The 17,735-nt window shown below is 38.7% G+C and overlaps 1 protein-coding gene across 5 annotated transcripts in view; it reads left to right on the top strand.

Annotated features, from left to right (window-relative positions):
• The window catches only part of THRB (thyroid hormone receptor beta), a 128,392-nt gene that overhangs the window by 95,689 nt on the left and 14,968 nt on the right, over positions 1–17,735 (top strand). For 4 of the 5 annotated variants that reach the window (XM_030503221.1, XM_030503231.1, XM_030503241.1 and 1 more), the window contains 2 exons: positions 11,670–11,770; positions 15,923–16,070. In XM_030503221.1, the coding sequence (XP_030359081.1) occupies positions 11,670–11,770; positions 15,923–16,070 (249 nt within the window). Of the gene's footprint in view, positions 1–2,169; positions 2,517–11,669; positions 11,771–15,922; positions 16,071–17,735 lie in introns of those variants that run through there. The other variant, XM_030503213.1, reaches the window with a different exon arrangement.

The raw sequence follows: 17,735 nt of genomic DNA, 5'->3' as shown, positions 1-17,735 counted from the left end.
CGGGGAAAGCTTCACGGGTTGTGCGTGTTGCATTTGTGTGTACTACAGTGTTACCAACCTGTCACATAAATAGGTATGGTTTGGGGGTTTCTGTGTAAACAACAACTGCAGAGTTTCTTAGGAAACACAGGTGTGTTCTATGAAGTGCTGAACATGCATTCGGGAAAAATCCAGTCTTGCCTAAGACATGTTTTTTATCACAGGCAGAATCACTGTTTGTAAAATCTAGATCATGGGCCTGAGCTAAAAATGAAAATTCACTTTTATTGTGTGCTTTTTCACATGGTATTTCATAGTGTTATTTGTTGAGTTAGATCTTTGGTAAAAATGGCATGGAGAATGAGAGTTCATTGGTGTTTTACTTCTGGGATTTCAGTAACTATTAGTGCTCTTAATGAAGCAAGATGTTAGTTTAAATTATCAGAGTTTTAGTAGAATAAGTTCATTTTGGAGGCAACTCCATTGGCTTCATTACAATTGATAGAGTTGATTCTGACTTATCAAATGCATTACTATTTTGTGAGCAAGTTAACAAGAGATGTGTGTTAAAGATGCTTCTTTTGTAGTTAGAGGGGAAAAAAATGAAAGTCCAAGCATGAATTTTAGCTTCTCTGATCTCAGAAGGCACTTATCCTGAATTCTGCTAACCTGCACATTAGATACTAATTGGCAATGCTTCTTATTTAGATAGGTTAGTTACAGTTGTATGTTGGAAGGGAAAACATTTCTATGTCAGCTCTTTGCATTAGACAAACATTAAACAATATGGGGTAGGGAGAAATATGTTCATGTCATGTCCAGTTCTTACCTATTTCACTGAAATTTTGAGGAACGTTTAGGTATACATTCATCAAGGTTGTTTGATGTACACTTAAGATCCTAGAAGAAAAAGGGCCAACCTACATGGTAATTTTGGCAATCCCATACATAGTTTAAAATGAGTGAAATAAGAAAGCTAAAACCTCATTATTAAATCAGTAATGATTCTGCTTCCTAATAGGAACAGACATTAAAGAAGGATACTGTTTTGTTACTGACTTCACAGGTTTTACCCTATTTTAGCTGTGCTGTAAAGAAAAATCAGGTTTTGCCTAGTAAAAAAACAATAGCAGCTAATGTAAGTTAGGACTACAACCATTTCTTTTAGATCAAAAAGAATGCCTGATTGAACAACGTATATTAGTTTCTGGTGCATTAAGCAATTATAAGATCGTATAGTTTTTGTTGTAGTGGCATTGACATGTTCATAGGTGAGCCAAAATGAGCAAAACCCCCTCTGACTCTACTCAGTCTGTTGTCAAAAAAGATATGGTTCCGAAAGTACTTCATTACTGAAACATAAAAGATAACAAGGCAAAACAGCAAAGCAATTAGCTTATTGATGATATTTAAGCAGTGTTCTAAGTTACCCACCTGTTGAACTCAATAGAAATTACCTCCCCAAATCACTGAAGTTTAGAAAAGCTGCTTTCCTGTAAATGCATTACCAGGCAGTGGGGAGGATTGTGTATGTGTGGAAGGCTGGGGAGATTCATGCATGTAATTCTGTAAAACAAAATCAATAAAGCTGATGACAGATTAAGTTGCTAAATTTTGTAAAACTAGACTACTGTTCGGGTCATCAGCACAGCACTATTGGATTTTCTATGGTTTAATGCTGAAAAACAGGATTATTGATTTTAGGATTTTCAGCGTATCCCCTCTGGGAGTTCTTAAGCAGTCTTTATAATGCTTCACACTTAAGTTGACAACTACAGTGACATAACTGTGTCCTCGCCTTAGTAATCATTTTCTAATCATATTGCAAAGGCTGGAAATGGTTTATAAAATGATTATTCCAGACAAACGGGGGAACAGGAGGGTTGTCGGGATGTCGCTTCTTTGTCTGGTGGTCATTGCTACCTGCCTGCCATCTTCCCTTGGAATTAACTTACAGTCACAGATTAAGACCTTTGACTGTCATAAATCTGCTTCCCAATATGTTTGACTGGCAGGGGAGTTCACAAGCCGTCCCAATATAAATAGGATTTTAGCACATCAGGTGCTGCTCCGAAGTAAAACGGGCTGTTTTGCAGTCGACTTTGTTGGTGTATATTCATTGCTCCTCTCCCGTTCTATGTGTATGCATGCCTGCGTGTGTATGCATGTGTGTGTGTACGTGAAGTAGAAGCTGAGATAGGGTAACAAAATGAACTACTGTATGCAAGAAATATATGAAGTGCACCCAGCTGCCGGTAGCAATTGCTACATGCAGTCCACTGACTATTGCACATATATCGAAGATAATCAAGGTTACAGCAGTTGTGATGCTCAGGTCCTGCACAGTAACAACATATATATGGAACAGGCCTGGGCGGTGAATCAGCCTTATACCTGTAGTTACCCTGGAAACGTGTTTAAAAGCGAGTACTCTGACATGGACATGGCCCTGAATCAGTACAACCAACCTGAATATTTCACAGAAGAAAAACCTACTTTTTCTCAAGTGCAGTCGCCATCGTACTCTCAGAAGAAAGGTAGGGGCAATTTATTTAAATAACAAAAAATATATAATCTCTGGTTTTGTTTTTGTTTTGCTTTAAACTTACAGTTGCATCAGTTGGCTGAGATACATCTTTGGATGTGAAAGCTGCCTGTTCAAAATTGAAAGCAGCAGTAACATAGGTTGCTAGGTGATTGTAAGGTTTTTCTGTGAGCAATGAGGATTTCCAAGCACTTTTTCTTAATCTGTAAGAAATATTTGCAAATATATTGCTTGTTTTCTGCTTTCCGGGGCTATTAAGCTCATTTGCTATTCACCAATGAGCTAGGTAAGAAAGTTTCTCTTAGAAAATATCGTCATTATATATTCTGCATCTTAAAGCTGTATTTCTGGTTACATACAGACAATTTCTGTGAGTCCTCATTATCAGCAAATGTGGACTGTGTGTACTCAGCAACTCGGGTAAAAATATTTTGAAAATAGAACTGTAAATATGTATAGGAAAATGATTACGTTTAATAGTTACTGTCTTTTAAGTGAAAGCCATGTAGTTTCTGATTATGCAAAGCAAAAAAGACTGAAAACACAAGAACGTATCTATGCAAGAAAGACTATTCTGCATCAAAAAGTTGATGTGCTTGTGAGAGAGAATCGGAGTGCAGTATCTGCTCCCTCCAGGTTAAATCATTGCCTGTTTTTAACGTTTATTCTTCTGCTTTCAAGTGAGCAAAGCAGACTCAAAAAAGAGCCCAAAATACCAACAAACACTTGGAAATGTTTTCGGTGCTACTTGCTTTGAACTCAGACAAGCAAACTGATGTACACGAAGTATACATTCTCTGTGTTTCTTTAAAATCACATTATTAAAGGATAAAAATACAGTCTGTTGTACTAGCATGATGTCCTTTTCTATTAAGACCAGATTTTCTGTATGCAGTTACCCAAAACATAGCTGAATCTGATGTACCTAGGCAGATAGATAGAGAAAACACCATTTACTACTTTCAAAGTGGCTTTGTAGTAAAAAGTAGGCTGATTAATCTTATTAACTACATGAAAAACTGCAGTATTTTCTTTTATGCAGGCAATATTCATTTAGCACTTGGTGGAATAGATGTATTTCAGTAGAAATCTATGTTCGGTAGAAAAATGTCTGAGTTTTGTACTTTGAACAGCACTGTATTTCATAGTAAAGGAAATGTTTTTTAAAATCCTGTTCTAGGAAGCTAGCAGAACATGATCAAATTGTAGACTAAATGTAGTTGTGGATAATGCATGTTTTTGTGTTGTGCAGCATTTTAAATGCTTTTTAAGGGTATTATCTGCTATTGCGTTTAACTAATGAATTTATAACTCTTCATAGGCTTTTCTCATGTCTTGTTTTTGGTTAAAGAAAAATAGCACTAAGGATTAATCTAGAGAAATTAAAGACTTGTTGCAAAGTCAGTGAAGGAATAAATTTTTCATAACATTAAAGGTTATAAATAATAATTGATATACTGAGATCAGAGCTTTGATTAAGATTTTTCAGGACTTGGACACCTGACATCTACTCTGTTTAAAGTTTTTGTACTTGTTTGGTTGAAAGAATACGGTGTAGTTTTTAAAAACTGCTCGTGTGCCCTTGTTTTCTACTACCTCAGTTTCACTAAGAAATGGCAGTGAATTTTGGTGGAAGCCATCTCTCAAGCAGGCTTTTAATTGATCATTCACAGAGACTGAGCAACGTGCTTTGGGATTCTTTCAACCCTTAGAGCCTTATTACTGTGATAATCAATAAGAAGTTGCCTCCCTTCTGTCAAACCTTTGCAAATGCTGAGTTTGTTAAGCAGAAGGGATCTAAACTCTCTGAGGCATGTGCATCTTCCTTTTTTTTTTCCCTAATTTCCATCTTTTAACCAAGCTATCCTAAAACTAACGAATCTTTTAATCCTGTCCTAAGAACAGAAGGCTCTACACAGGGCATGTGTGTCTATATTGATCCAGAAGTGATTTGGGGGGGGAAGAGGGAGTTTGTTAGAGAAGCCTTAGTAATAGCCCATTAAAGCAAAATTAAGTCCCTAAGCAGGTGTTCATGAGGAGTCTTGATTGTTGCAGTTGGTATTTGTTAGTTCTCTGACGTTTGTAGTAATCTCAGTAGTATGCTGTTCAAATCAGATTGTACTTTACAGTAGCACATGGAGTCTTTTCCTATCCAAACTTTTGTGAGTTACTAAATGGTTCAATCTTTTTCCCTCTGGGCAGAAAAAAACCCAACATTTTATATGCTGAAAAAAATCTCCTTTATGAAGTGGAGTTTAATTACTGCTCTATCTTTATGTCTTTAAATCTTTATCTTTTCATTCTTTTAAAGAAGTCTGAAAATAACTTTAAAGAACAAGAACTAAAGACCCCAACAAGTGTTACTGAAGGAAAAAATACAATACTTAGAAAGTATGGCCAGTTATTCTAAAATACAGGGAAGCACTTAAGCTGCTCCAGTTATTACAGTACATTAAAAATTATTATTTCCTGATTATCTGTCACAAATTCTGATGAAATTGTAAAGGAAATTGTAAAGGAATTGTAAAGGAAATTGTAAAGGAATTGTAAAGGAAAAAATTGTGCTCCAGAAAATCAAGAGGTGGAGGTGCAGTTTTAGCTTTACATCTGCTTGCTGCTCCTTATATCTCTCGTGCTGTAGTGTGTGCTTTTAAAATGTAGCAGCACAATATTCATGCAAGAGCTTACTGTTTTATTAAGAAAGCCCTTTTGGACCCGATCCTACCGTAGGAGACAGGCAACCAGATATAATTTTTTTTCTGGGGCTGTGAAATCTGATGAGCGGAACAGGGCTCATGACTGTGAGAGCGAGGTGCTATTCCCAGTTCTGTCTCAGCTTAAAATGGAATATTTTTCCCCTTTTACGGTGCCACTGGCCATGGTGAGCTTGCAGCACTGCACGCCGGATGGGTGGTGCTCTGGGGGAGCCCATGCCACCCTGCCCTTGTGCCAAAGCTGAAGGTAGGCAAAAGTGTTCCTGGATCTCTTCATGCTGCCTGTACAGCGAGGAGAAGTACCCGGTGACAGCGTAGAGGTAGTGCAGCCAGAAAAGTACAAAGGAAATATGTACAGAGGTCCAGAAACCTCAGTATCTCCACATTTGGTGTGCGCACAGTGTTCTGGCCATTTGGACAATGTGAGAAGTAGGTCTGCAAAGTTGAAACTTGGGTAATAGTTGTCTTTCACTTCCCTTTGCACAGTTATTTCCTGGACAGAGTTAATGAAAGATGCTCGTGGGTGTCTGTGAGGTTAGGCTTTAACTTCAGGCTCTGTGGGGTGGACCAGCAGTAACCAGAGGCTGCCCCCCAAACCAAGGGTTTGCAGAAGGGAATTCTTGAGTCGGGCTGTAACAGTGCCAGCCCCTCAGCCCTGTGGCTCACCTTGCTTCCCAGAAGCAAAGTGAAGGTAACGCTGTCTTTTTAAGGGCTCTTGTTATGGTGAGAGAATGGGGCTTTAGAAGTTGTTGTTATTATTATAGTTTTAAAATAATAATGTGTATCATTGTAATTGTCATTATTATTTCGCTTTATATTCTCAGGCAGTTTACGTGCAGCTGAGAATACGTACTGTATGAGTGCGAGAGTATGGGATTGAATTAGTCCAAACTGAGTTCTTTGTGGTGTGAAAACATCAGGGAATTTTCTGAATAGCTAAGAAAATGCAACATGGAGGTTATATCAACATGTCTTCTCATCAGTGCAGGCAGTATGTGTGCATATAATTAATTTACAAACACATTGACAATTTGTTATCTTGGCCTTGCAGCAGAGTGGCTCTCAGTATGTTAACAATTGTTTTGGGCTTAAATTGCTTAATTTTGCTCTTGACCACCCATTTAAGGATATAGCACTGATCAGAGAAATTGCATCTTACTTGGCAAATCACTGGAATTATATGTTTCTTTTTTAATAAAAATATCAGTGGAAAAAGAGTTTTCAGCTCTTTTACTGTAACCTTTCCACAACCAAGTGAAAGGTGGGAAAGTGAACTAAGTCATGCTTTGCTTTTGCATCAGTAGTAAAACTGATATTCAGTGAGGCTTAGATTTCTGAATAAGGAAGTTACATGTGATGCTAAGCAATGGTGTCTAAAAACCTTTAAATAATTGGGGGGGAAATTTTGCAATACAGTAGTGCATTTTGTACCTGTGGTTGGCAGTGATGCAAGTACAGAACTGGTCGCAGCAGTTTAAGTGATAACACAGTTTGGACTAAAATGTTTTCAGCACATCTGGGCAAAACACACAACTGTTGATAAGGTTTCTGACCCAGCCCAGAGAACGGAGTTAGTACACAGGAAAGTCGCTGAAGGAAAAGAGACTGTAAAATATTCCAGATTCTATTTTTGCAGAATCTCTTGCCAAATTTCAGTAATTCCATAGATCAAAGAATGTCAACAACGATTGAAATTGCAGACAAAAAAGCCAGTTAGCTAACAAGAAATGTGTGAATCTGTTTAACAACATGTTCTCGGTGCTTCCGAGCTCAATGGAGAACTAAGCAACTTTTCTCAGTGGGAATAATTTAAAGGAAATGGGAAACAAGGATCAGTGTACAGCCTAGCCTTTGAGATCAATATTGGTAATAGCACAAACAAGAATGGAGCATGCTTTTTTACTCGGCTCTATGCATTCTCTGATAAACACTCAATTTAAGCTTTTTCAACACAACGACTTATCTTGGATGATATCTGGATGGTTCTTGTAATTTTTTATAATCTGTAAAGACTTACAATGTGACTATGGAATCAGTAGAACAGCATATGAATTTTCTTTTCAGTTCTAACGCAGTTGAGGATTCTCAAGGTAGTAATTAATTTCATCTTTTTCATTTTCATATTGCAGTGTCTGGTAAGTGAATACGAGCTTACTGGTAAATCCTAAACTCCTCATTTTAGTAAGTGGTCTCTAGTCATGCAAACCATACTAGATAGGGAAAAGAAAGATTTCAGGGAATATATTTAATACATGACTCTGCCAATGTACAGTGAAAATCAAAATACTGGATAATGGCCTTAAAACACAAGTGTCCTTGTGCAGTAGCAAAAAATGGCTTTTTTCTGCTTGCACAGTATAAGCCTATGGTGCATCAAGAGCAAGCTAATAAGGAACATCTGGTATACAGACATAATTTGTTTGTGTTGATGTCACTCATATCCCTGTTTGATAGTCAAACATGGTTTGGGTCCTAGAATCTTTTTAAGGTGTGGTTTAATCCCTAAGCCAATATTACATTATCTGTACAGACACAGACCTGGAAATGTAAAGTCTGTGCAATTATACTTGAACAAAACTGAAATTGGTTCTTTACTTTTCTTAAAACATGTTTGTTTTTTTTTTTTTTTTTTTTTAATGTGCACCAGGTACAGAGGAAAAAAATCAGTACAATTTTTCAGGGGTTGTTTTCATTTCGGTAGTTTTTCTTTACTTTGTTGCAGGAGAGGGGCAAGAATAGCCACCGAGTGCCTCATTTGTGTCCATCTGTTACATATAATGCTTTAAGGTATCATTCCTGCAAATGGTAATTTGACAGTGTAGGCATACAGTATTAATGAAACAGAGTACCTCAGATGACTGCATAGGTTAGCAGATCTCCTTCTGTCCTTACAGCTGCTGGGGGAAACTCATGGTGCATTTTCCTATCAAAGGGAATAATTTCTTGCCATATCTCTACAAGCTAGTGTTATGATTTAAAAGATATTGTAAATCAACATCAAGATTGCTATAATGGATTATGCAACATATTATTCTAGATAGGGGGAACTGGTCTCACTGAGTACTTAGCCTTGCCAAGACAGTAAGATTAGGTGGGCTGGCAGATGGAAGTCTGGAGAGCAAAGGAGTTGCATTAGGCTGCAGAGAAAACGCTAGACATGGCAGGTCAAGGTCGTTCACTGGTGTTCTCCACTCCAAGGTGGGCATGGGGATGAGCAAGATTAAGTCATACCTGACAGATTGTTGACTTTGAGGACCATACAGGAGACACCAAATGATAGACTGTGAGGATGTTAGAATACAGCAGACAGAGGCTTGAAAGACTGAGAAATTATATTGGTTAGTATTGTACAGCTCAGTGAGATTGGTGTTGCTTTTGAATGGTTCCTCTTAGCTATTTACTCAGTAGGTTTCGACCAATAAATACAGGATGAAATATGAACACCAGAAATAGAAACCTGCCCAGTGTTCCCATGAGATTTGTCATCAGACATTCTTCTTTTATAAGAGAGCACCTGGGCTACTCTGTCCAGAGAGCATCTGTTTCCTCCACATAGGAGTTTTTATTTTTGGTTCAGAGTTATTAAACACACAAGATGCCAAAGTACTTGCTGATATGAGAAACAAGTCACTATTAGTCTACCTCTCATGTTTTTTCCCCACGTGCTGAAAGAGTGAGAGAAGTCTTTTGCTCTCTTCTTCCTCAAATCATCCAACAGACAACTCTGCTGCAATCCACAGCTTACCCCAAAATCTCTATTATGCTATTCATAGCTTCCGTGCTGGTACCAAGTTTGGAAAAACACTGTTGAATTTCCTCCTGCTGATGTTGTTTCCAACTCTGAGTAGCAGCAAAAAGGCACTGAGGCACTTATCTGCATGTCTTACAAGTTAAATTGCATTGAATTTATAGAGGTCAGACCAGATCTTTGCAACTACTAGAAATAATTTACAGTGGACATTACAGTTTGTATGAACTGAATGTAAGTCCCATTATTCCTGTTCGCATGATGTCTGTCTGAATTATGTATTTTTAAAATACTGCTGAAGGTCCAATTTTTGCTAATTTCTAGCGGTTTCTGACCCCATTAGCTGTTGGAAGGAGAGTTAAAGAGATGTTTATTGCACGCTTTTGTTGCCAGTGGTTTCTTGGGATAAGATTTTTCCTATTCATGTTTCCTGTTGAATCAGTAGAAGAGTTCAAGGTGTGCACTTACTTGTGACATGGGCACAATCCTGCAAAAGTGATGAACATGATAATTAAGTGTTTTAAATAGCTGGCACTTAACACTTCTGATGCCGTAAAAGTGGGAATGCGGTTGCATATAAGGATGCCATTTTTAATTTCTTACTAGGAGTGCCTGTAGGAGATATGTCTTTTCTACCAGGTTGGAAACTTTTTCTGGGTTGAATAAAGTCATGAAACTCCAAGAAGGAGATGGACACCAGTGGTCACATGTGCAAGCTACTGTATATATTAAGGAAGCAGATTAGACAAGTGGTCTCCTGCTCCTCCAATAGAACAAAGCTGCCATTACATGAGCAGTGCTAACCAGATTATATACTTAATGAAATATCAAGGCATTTAATTCACAAGTAGTTCTTAAAGAAGCAAGCCAGGGATACTGAATTTTAGAGGACATAGTCTATGCTACACTAAGTCTGTGTTTTAGGAATAGCAGTAACTCGCAATAACAAGAAGCCATCGATCTTTATGAGAAATTCAGTGTAAAACTCTGCATCCCTTTCCTGACTCTGCTGCCTCTTGTATCATCTCCATGTTGTATGTGTTGCATGTGGAGAGGCAGGTGTGAGCAAAAGGGAGACAGGATGGAGATAATAGCCTCTGCTAATCCCCCACTGGCATAATGTCCATTAGGAGTCAGTGATGTAAATTAGAGTCGAAACCCTGCTGTCTTTCTTCCCTCAAGGTCACAGAACCAGCTCTGTGTGTCCACCAGTCTTTATACAAGCACAACTTGTTCATCATGGAGAAATGTAACCTGAATGTAAATCTGATTTTTTACTGTATTATTGACTGATGTTATACAACAATGTTGTTGCCAACTCGGCTCGTTCTCAGCTCGTTCCCCCACACCCCTTTCAGATGCCAGTAGGAATATTGGCAAACCTGAGATGCAGGTACCTGGGCATGGCTTCAGAGTCCTCCTGCTTCCCAGCATTATGGAAAGACAGAACAGACTATAAGGGTGACCAACACTTGCACAGATTGCCCAGAAAAGTTGTGGAGACTTCATCCTCGGAGATACTCAAAAGCCATCAGGACGTGGTCCTGGGCAACTGGCAGTAGGTGGCCCTGCTTGAGCAGAGAGGTTGGACCAAATGACCTCCAGAGGTCCCTTCCAACCTCAGCCATTCTGGGTTTCTGTGAAGTATTTACTACACTTTAATAGTCTTACGTGGTTACACACATAGCTGCACTTCCCTCTCTCCCCTCAAAATGAATCTGAAATCTCTGTGTTGCATCTTTACACATAAATTTTTCAGAAGGAAAAGTTACGTACCATAACTCCATTGATTGAGTCATGGGAACACTTATTTTGAATGGTTTGTAATTTACCCTGTTTAAAAGTTCTCTTTAGTTTAGAATAACCTTTTGATTGCCATCAGAATTGTTTTGGGTTTTTGCTCAAATTGAAAATATGTTTATGTTATCGGAACAAATGTCATTGTGGGAAAAGGATCAAGCATTGCCATTGTTTTTCATAGCAGTGATGTGATACTTGATTTTACTTGTTGGGTGTCTGGGAAACCACTTCAGGAGAGAAAATGTCATTCTAACACATGCACGTACACACACACACACACACATGTATTTGTATGCCCATGTATTTTGTCCTAAATCCAGGCTATATTAAATGTTCCTGTGGAACACATTGAGGTCAGGTATGATCAGTACAGCTTGGTCTATCTGTTGTTGGTACTTCTCTCTTGTGGAGCTTTTTTTAAACTAACAATCTCTCGGTAAATATTTCTTACTACCAGGTCCATAAGGCACCCTTCAACCGGGGATCTTATCTTCAGTGTACAAGTATATCTGGCTTTATGTGAAGCAGGAAAGAGAAATATCTAGTATGTTATTTGATCTTTTCACATCAAAGCCTTTGATGTAAAAATAAATACATTTATTTTTCTGAGTTAGTATTTCGCTCAGGAGAGAGCAATCGTGTTCCAACTTCTCCCTCTTGACCAGTAGATGCTGTAACAGTCTGAAAAGTAGAAGAGACTCTAGACTCTGTTTAAGTAAGTCTGTACCATAGTATGAGCTTTTTATTCAGGAAATTCAATGAGTTCAGAAGCATGGGGCTGGTAGACAAGATCTGCAGTGGATTTGAATGTAATGTTTTCATATCAAGTGTATCATGTCATTTTATATTGAGTTTATATGCCACATCCTCTTTTTCTTTACAGGGTATATACCCAGTTACTTAGACAAGGATGAGCTATGTGTAGTATGTGGGGACAAAGCCACCGGATATCATTATCGCTGCATCACTTGCGAAGGTTGCAAGGTAAATGGCATGATGGGAAAGTGGGAATCAGAAATAGCTCTCCAGCTCCTCCATTATACAGACTTCCTGAACTGCGCTGTCATATAAAACAAAGACAGATTAGAAGCGAGTAAGAACATCCAGTACTGATGATAAGCCGTATCTGGCTATGCTGCTGCATTTCATATGCATAAGGAATATAGCTGATTTTTGCAGTGTTTGCTTCTAAAAAGAAAACAAGAAATTTATATTTCTGTTGTTGCCGTTTAACTATTAGCTTTTATGTTTCCATTGTTTAATGTTTCTTTGGCCGTGTTCTCAGGCAGCATACATCTGCATACTCCCAGCAACTCCAGTGAAGCCGTTTATGCGATAGATTCTGCCTATGGCCATGAAGAGTCTGTAGTGATTAGCAGTGTTCCAGTGCCTTTCATCATCACTGTGAAGAAGCAAAAATCAAAGTCCCTTCCACATGTTCATAAAATGGTAACATCTATCATTTTGGGAAGCCTTGACACCCAGTTAAAACAGTTTCAAAAAGATTTTTACTTCTTTATCTTAAGCATATTGAAATGTGCTTTCAGCCCTAAATTGCATCTCCAAAGCTACATGCAAAATTAAAAAAGAGATTGCTTTGGGCAAGTAAATTTAAAAGAAAAAAAATTGAGTAACACAATCAGGCACATCTTACATGATTTCACTGCTATAAATATGCCTGAATAGCTTGAGATCGTGTAAGAAAGCTATTCTTTCCTGCAGAAAATAACAAATTATTGTATTTCTAAACAAATGGGACCACACATGTCTTGGACTAGTGTCATGGGACCAAGCCACAGAAGTCATATTCTCTTCATCCCCAAAGTCTGGAATATTTGGATCTGAGATTTTGGATTTGGATTGGCTTTAGAGCCTCACATCACGGTAACTCTTGTGTTGAAGTAGTTCCTTCAGTTGTACAGCATTGCCCTAACTTACATTTATGAAATGCACAAAGACCTAAATACCCTATGTATAGCAGATTTTTGGTAATATTCATAATGGTTTTCTGCATATATAATATGTATGAAAAAATATTTCTATCTGAAAAAAACTTGTGAGACTGAACCAGGGATTCTTAGCATTTGCATCCCATATACCAGGTGACAACAATACATAAAATGTATAAATATGACTCAATTCAGATATAATGGGAAGTAAGCTACACTGTGGCATTAAGAAGTACCTTTTGCTCCCAGCTGAACAGCTATATCTCTCGCCAGCTTTTCTATTAAGGTTTTTGTTGCTCCAACCGAAGTATTTCTTTTTATGTCTACCAAGTATTTTAAAGATACCGCATACAAAATCTACTTTTATCTTCAGGTACAGTTCTTCTATCGGATGTACAATTTAAAATAATCATTCTGTGCACAAGGAACAGAGCTAACCATTTGCAAAAAGTAACTAATTTTTTTTCTCCTATTTGTAGTTGGCTCACAAACAGACCATTCTGTTTTGTTTTGATTTGTTGTTCTTGCAAATGTACCCTTTGTACAAGATGGGGGGCTTTGTGTGGACAATTTCAACACATACTTTGGAGGATCTCTCATGAGATCCCATTTGGAGTACTACATACAGTTGTGGTGTCCCCTACATAAGAAGAGCATGTTGGAGCAAGTCCAGAGGAGGGCCACGAGGATGATCAGGGGGCTGGAGCACCTCCCATACAAACACAGGCTTAGAAAGTTGGGGCTGTTCAGCCTGGAGAAGAGAAGGCTGCGTGGAGACCTAATAGCAGCCTTCCAGTACCTGAAGGGGGCCTGCAAGGGTGCTGGAGAGGAACTCTTCATCAGGGACTGTAGCGGTAGGACAAGGAGTAATGGGTTTAAAGAGGGGAGATTTGGTTTGAATATAAAGAAGAAATTCTTACTGTGAGGGTGGCAAAGCACCGCAACAAGCTGGCCAAGGAGGTTGTGAATGGTCCATCCCTGGCAGTGTTCAAGGCCAGGTTGGACAGAGCCTTGGTGTGTGAGGTGTCCCTGCCCATGGCAGGGGGTTGGAACTAGATGATCTTAAGGTCCTTTCCAACCCAAACCATTCTGTGATTCTATAATTTATCAGCAAAGTTATATGTAATCAATTCTCTATGAATTTGACATTTACTAGTTGCTTCCACTCAAAATCACTTTAATTTTGTAACAACATTAATCAAAGCTGACAGCCAAAAATCTGCTTTGGCAAGTGCTTTCATGAACAAAGCATCCTCACACATGATTTCTGAAAAGTAAATTGTAAGGAATTTAAACACAAATAAATGAAGGGTGAGTTCTGGCATCACTGAAATGTTTCTCTGGAGTGTATCCATTGCATCTATTGCTATATGGGTGCATAGTAAAGGAATTTAGGAGAAGAGTAGTTGCCTTACAATAAAATGTGTTTTCTTTTATTAATGAAAATAACACTTCCATGATGAAGTGTTTGGACAAATACAGAGAACAGCTTCCTTATCACATTGTATCTAGAAATTATCGAAGAGATTTTCTGCAAAAAGTTTCCAACAAATGCAGAGAAATGGGAAGGTGAAATGTTCTGGTCCCAACACAGGTGATGAAGAGCCTTGTCACTGTAAAACTAGAGCTATGTCAAGTCCCATGCAAGGTTTGGAAAACAGAGGTTCCGTACCACTTCCTGAGATTCATCAGAGATTTTTCCATCTCTCGCTGTAACTAGAGATTACCTCATGTCCCTGGTTGTCCAAAGCCATCTTTGACCCTCCAGGCGGAGAGGGACAGATCCTGTCGCTAGGAATTTGTCACAGGGTTGAGAGTGGATCCACATCGAGTTGTTGGGTAAATGAAAGTTTGAGACCTGAACCAAACCCCACATAAGGTCATCTTAACTGTAATTTCCTGGATTTTGGCTCAACCCAATGGGTCCCAGTCTTGCAAAGGCTCACATGCATGCTTTATGCAACTCATTTTAATTGAGATTTCATGTCTCATCATTATTAAGGAAGAAAAAGTTGCACTCTTAGCTCAAGTTGGATCATGTAAGCAAAAACTCTAACGAGGACAAGGCTCTTTATTGTGTTCACTGGAATTAGAAGCTCAAGCTGAAGTACAGACTTATCCGTACATCTTAATACAACATTCTCTGTTAACAGAAATTACACACTGCTGTAATATTTTACCAGGTATTATTTAACATGATTAAAACCAGAACTTCTGCTTCGTGAAGTGAAGAGACTATTCATTAGATAAAATCCCAGCTGAAGAGGCTGTTTATTAGGTAAAATCTCACTTGAATTTTGCCATTGTTTTCACTGAAACCAAAGCCATTCTCAGTGGCCTCAGTCAAACAGGACCACGGTCCCAGTGTGTTCTTTATTTCAAGGCAATCTCAAGATGCACTGCTGAATCTAGGCAGTCTCAAACAATGATGAAACTTGAAATTAAACTCTATGTTTCTTGCTTTACAGCTTGTCTTGTCCATATCTTGCTGTCTTGGGTAGTTATCCAGCTCTTGCAGAAGTCAATGAGAAAAGTGATGTTGAAATTAGTACCAGGATTACGTCCGTAATGTTCAGACAGAAGTTGTAGCTGGTTTCCTTACCTAAGGCCAGGGTCTATGGGGTGTTTGCAAAATTTTTACTCTTCCCCAGATTTGGTTGTTTGGCTGGTTTGTTGCTTGGGTTTTTTGGCTTTGATGGAAAGAAAGGAGTAGAACTGTTTTTTCTTAGTCCTGTAGTAGCACATACACACCACCATTCTTACTATTTGCAGAAGCTGCTCTTTAATTAAAAGTACGAATATGACTCTTAATGTCCCTCTAAATGATTATGTAATTTAGAAAGGGGCTCAAAATAAACTCTCTAGTTCAAATACAAAAAAAATTAACACACAAAAACATGACTTCAGGAAGACTTGTAGACAGTATTCATCCCTCAAGACAGCGTTACTTATGCCTTTACTTACCCAACATGTCCATGGTTTTACTTTTTAGGGAGGAAATATTTTCTGAAACTCAGTTAAGAAATGCCATACACTATAAAATTAGTTTTCCTCTATGAGAGTTTTATGGAATGGAGTATGTTATCTTACATTCTTAGGTACATTTCTACCAAACCGAAGTGGCTCCCAATTTGAAAAAAATTGTGCAACGCTAATGCTTTCCAATGTATTTATTTATTGCACTTAGGGTTTTTTTAGAAGAACCATTCAGAAAAACCTCCATCCAACCTACTCCTGTAAATATGAAGGAAAATGTGTGATAGACAAAGTAACAAGAAATCAGTGCCAGGAATGTCGCTTCAAAAAATGTATCTTTGTTGGCATGGCAACAGATTGTAAGTATATTTTTCTGTTTTTCTTTCTTTTTTTTCTTTTTTAATGTGTATGTTTGCTTAAACTATGTTGGGTTTTGAAGATTGTTAAAGTAGAGCAGAACTGCCAGCACTTTTTTAATAACTTGTAGCAGGGAATTATGTCCATTGCATCAAACCACTTTCATAAGGCTATAATTTTTGTTTACCCTTCTCCAGACTGCACCTTCTCCTGGCCCTACCAGGCTGAGTAACAGTAGGAATGTTCACTCTCTGGAGGAGAAGAGGGAGAAGTACATCTGAATGGACACTTTGCTTAAGAAAAAAACATCTTGTTTAGAAAATTCTGGAGGATGTGAAATTGAATGTCGTTGTATGAGTCATCCTGCAGTTGTTTGTTTTATTTTTAGCCCTGAAGAAGTTATCTGCTGCAAAGAACTCGACTCTCATTCTAAAGTACTAGAAAATATGGCTGTAGGATTAACCCTTAGGGAGTGTTCTTTTTCTGCCACTGCACAGGATTTACACCAATAACTTCAATTAGTGCAGGTGGGAGGAAGTCACATGAATCCCCCTGTGCGTTAATGTTAATGGTTGTTGCTGGCGTAATCCTCTGCAGAAGGACTGACAGGAAATCAGGCCTAATAAACAACAGAAAAACACTCTAACTTTGTATTTCTCATTGTTAATGTAATGTATAACAGTGCCTTCTGTCTAGAGGGAAATAGAAGAAAGAACACAATTTCATTTTAGCCAGGTAGACTTTGGAGAGGAGCTAGATAACCCTGGGTCACCCGTTCACATCCAGCCCAGTCTGACACAGCAGGCAGTGGTGAGCATCGGGCAGGTAGCGGATGTATGGAGGGAGAAGTTTCAACAAGGCTGGTTCTGACCTTCAGGTGCCATTACCATAACACTTCTGTGGCCTTTGTGAGCTGCACCCCCTTACAGCCAAAGGAGCTGTCACTAAGCACAGCAGACAGGCCAGCTATGCCCCAGCTTGAGAAGGGTTTCTCCCACCTTTGAGTTCAAATGTGTGAACAGAAGCATGTAAGCAGGGCTTTTGTTCCTCCTGCCTGCCTGCCCGCCACTAGTCATGGATCAGAATGGTCCTCCTCTGTGGAAGCGGGCCAGTCGGTTTAAATGGACTATTCACATGTGCATGGAAAATGGGATAAAACCTTCAGTGGTGGTCAGAGATGTGCAGCCCTGGGGCCTGTCTGTCTGGCATCACTGGTAGTAGTGGAGAGCTAGGGGAATGCTACAGAATGTACCATTTGTAGGGTTTGAGGAAAAGGCCAAAGGCGGATTGTTTCTGATTACATCATGCAACTGGTAGTTGAGCCTCCTGTGAAGAAGTGTTCTCAATTTCTTAAATCCATGTTATCTGCTGCTGGCTTACAAGAACACATTCTACACAATTCAGAGCAGTGAGCATGCTGATACTACGTCAAAGAAAACAAAAGTGCATCTTTCCCGTCATGGATTACTGCAAGTCTGTTATTGGAGCAATTTGAGTCCTCAGAAAGCTTTTGTATATTAGTTTTATAGGCAGAATGAGCCATTGAAGGTAATGGCAGTATACCAAATGTTACCAGAAGGGTAAGTCATTCTTTGCAATCCAGGCATCTGAGAAAATGAAGTTCTCTTATGTCTCCCTCCAAACTGTGTCAACTGCAGGTCTTACCA

This window comes from Strigops habroptila, chromosome 1 (genome assembly GCF_004027225.2).
Source record: "Strigops habroptila isolate Jane chromosome 1, bStrHab1.2.pri, whole genome shotgun sequence".
Classification (NCBI taxonomy): Eukaryota; Metazoa; Chordata; class Aves; order Psittaciformes; family Psittacidae; genus Strigops; species Strigops habroptila.
Note: the sequence above shows the minus strand (reverse complement) of the source record. Positions and strands in the feature narration are given on the sequence as shown.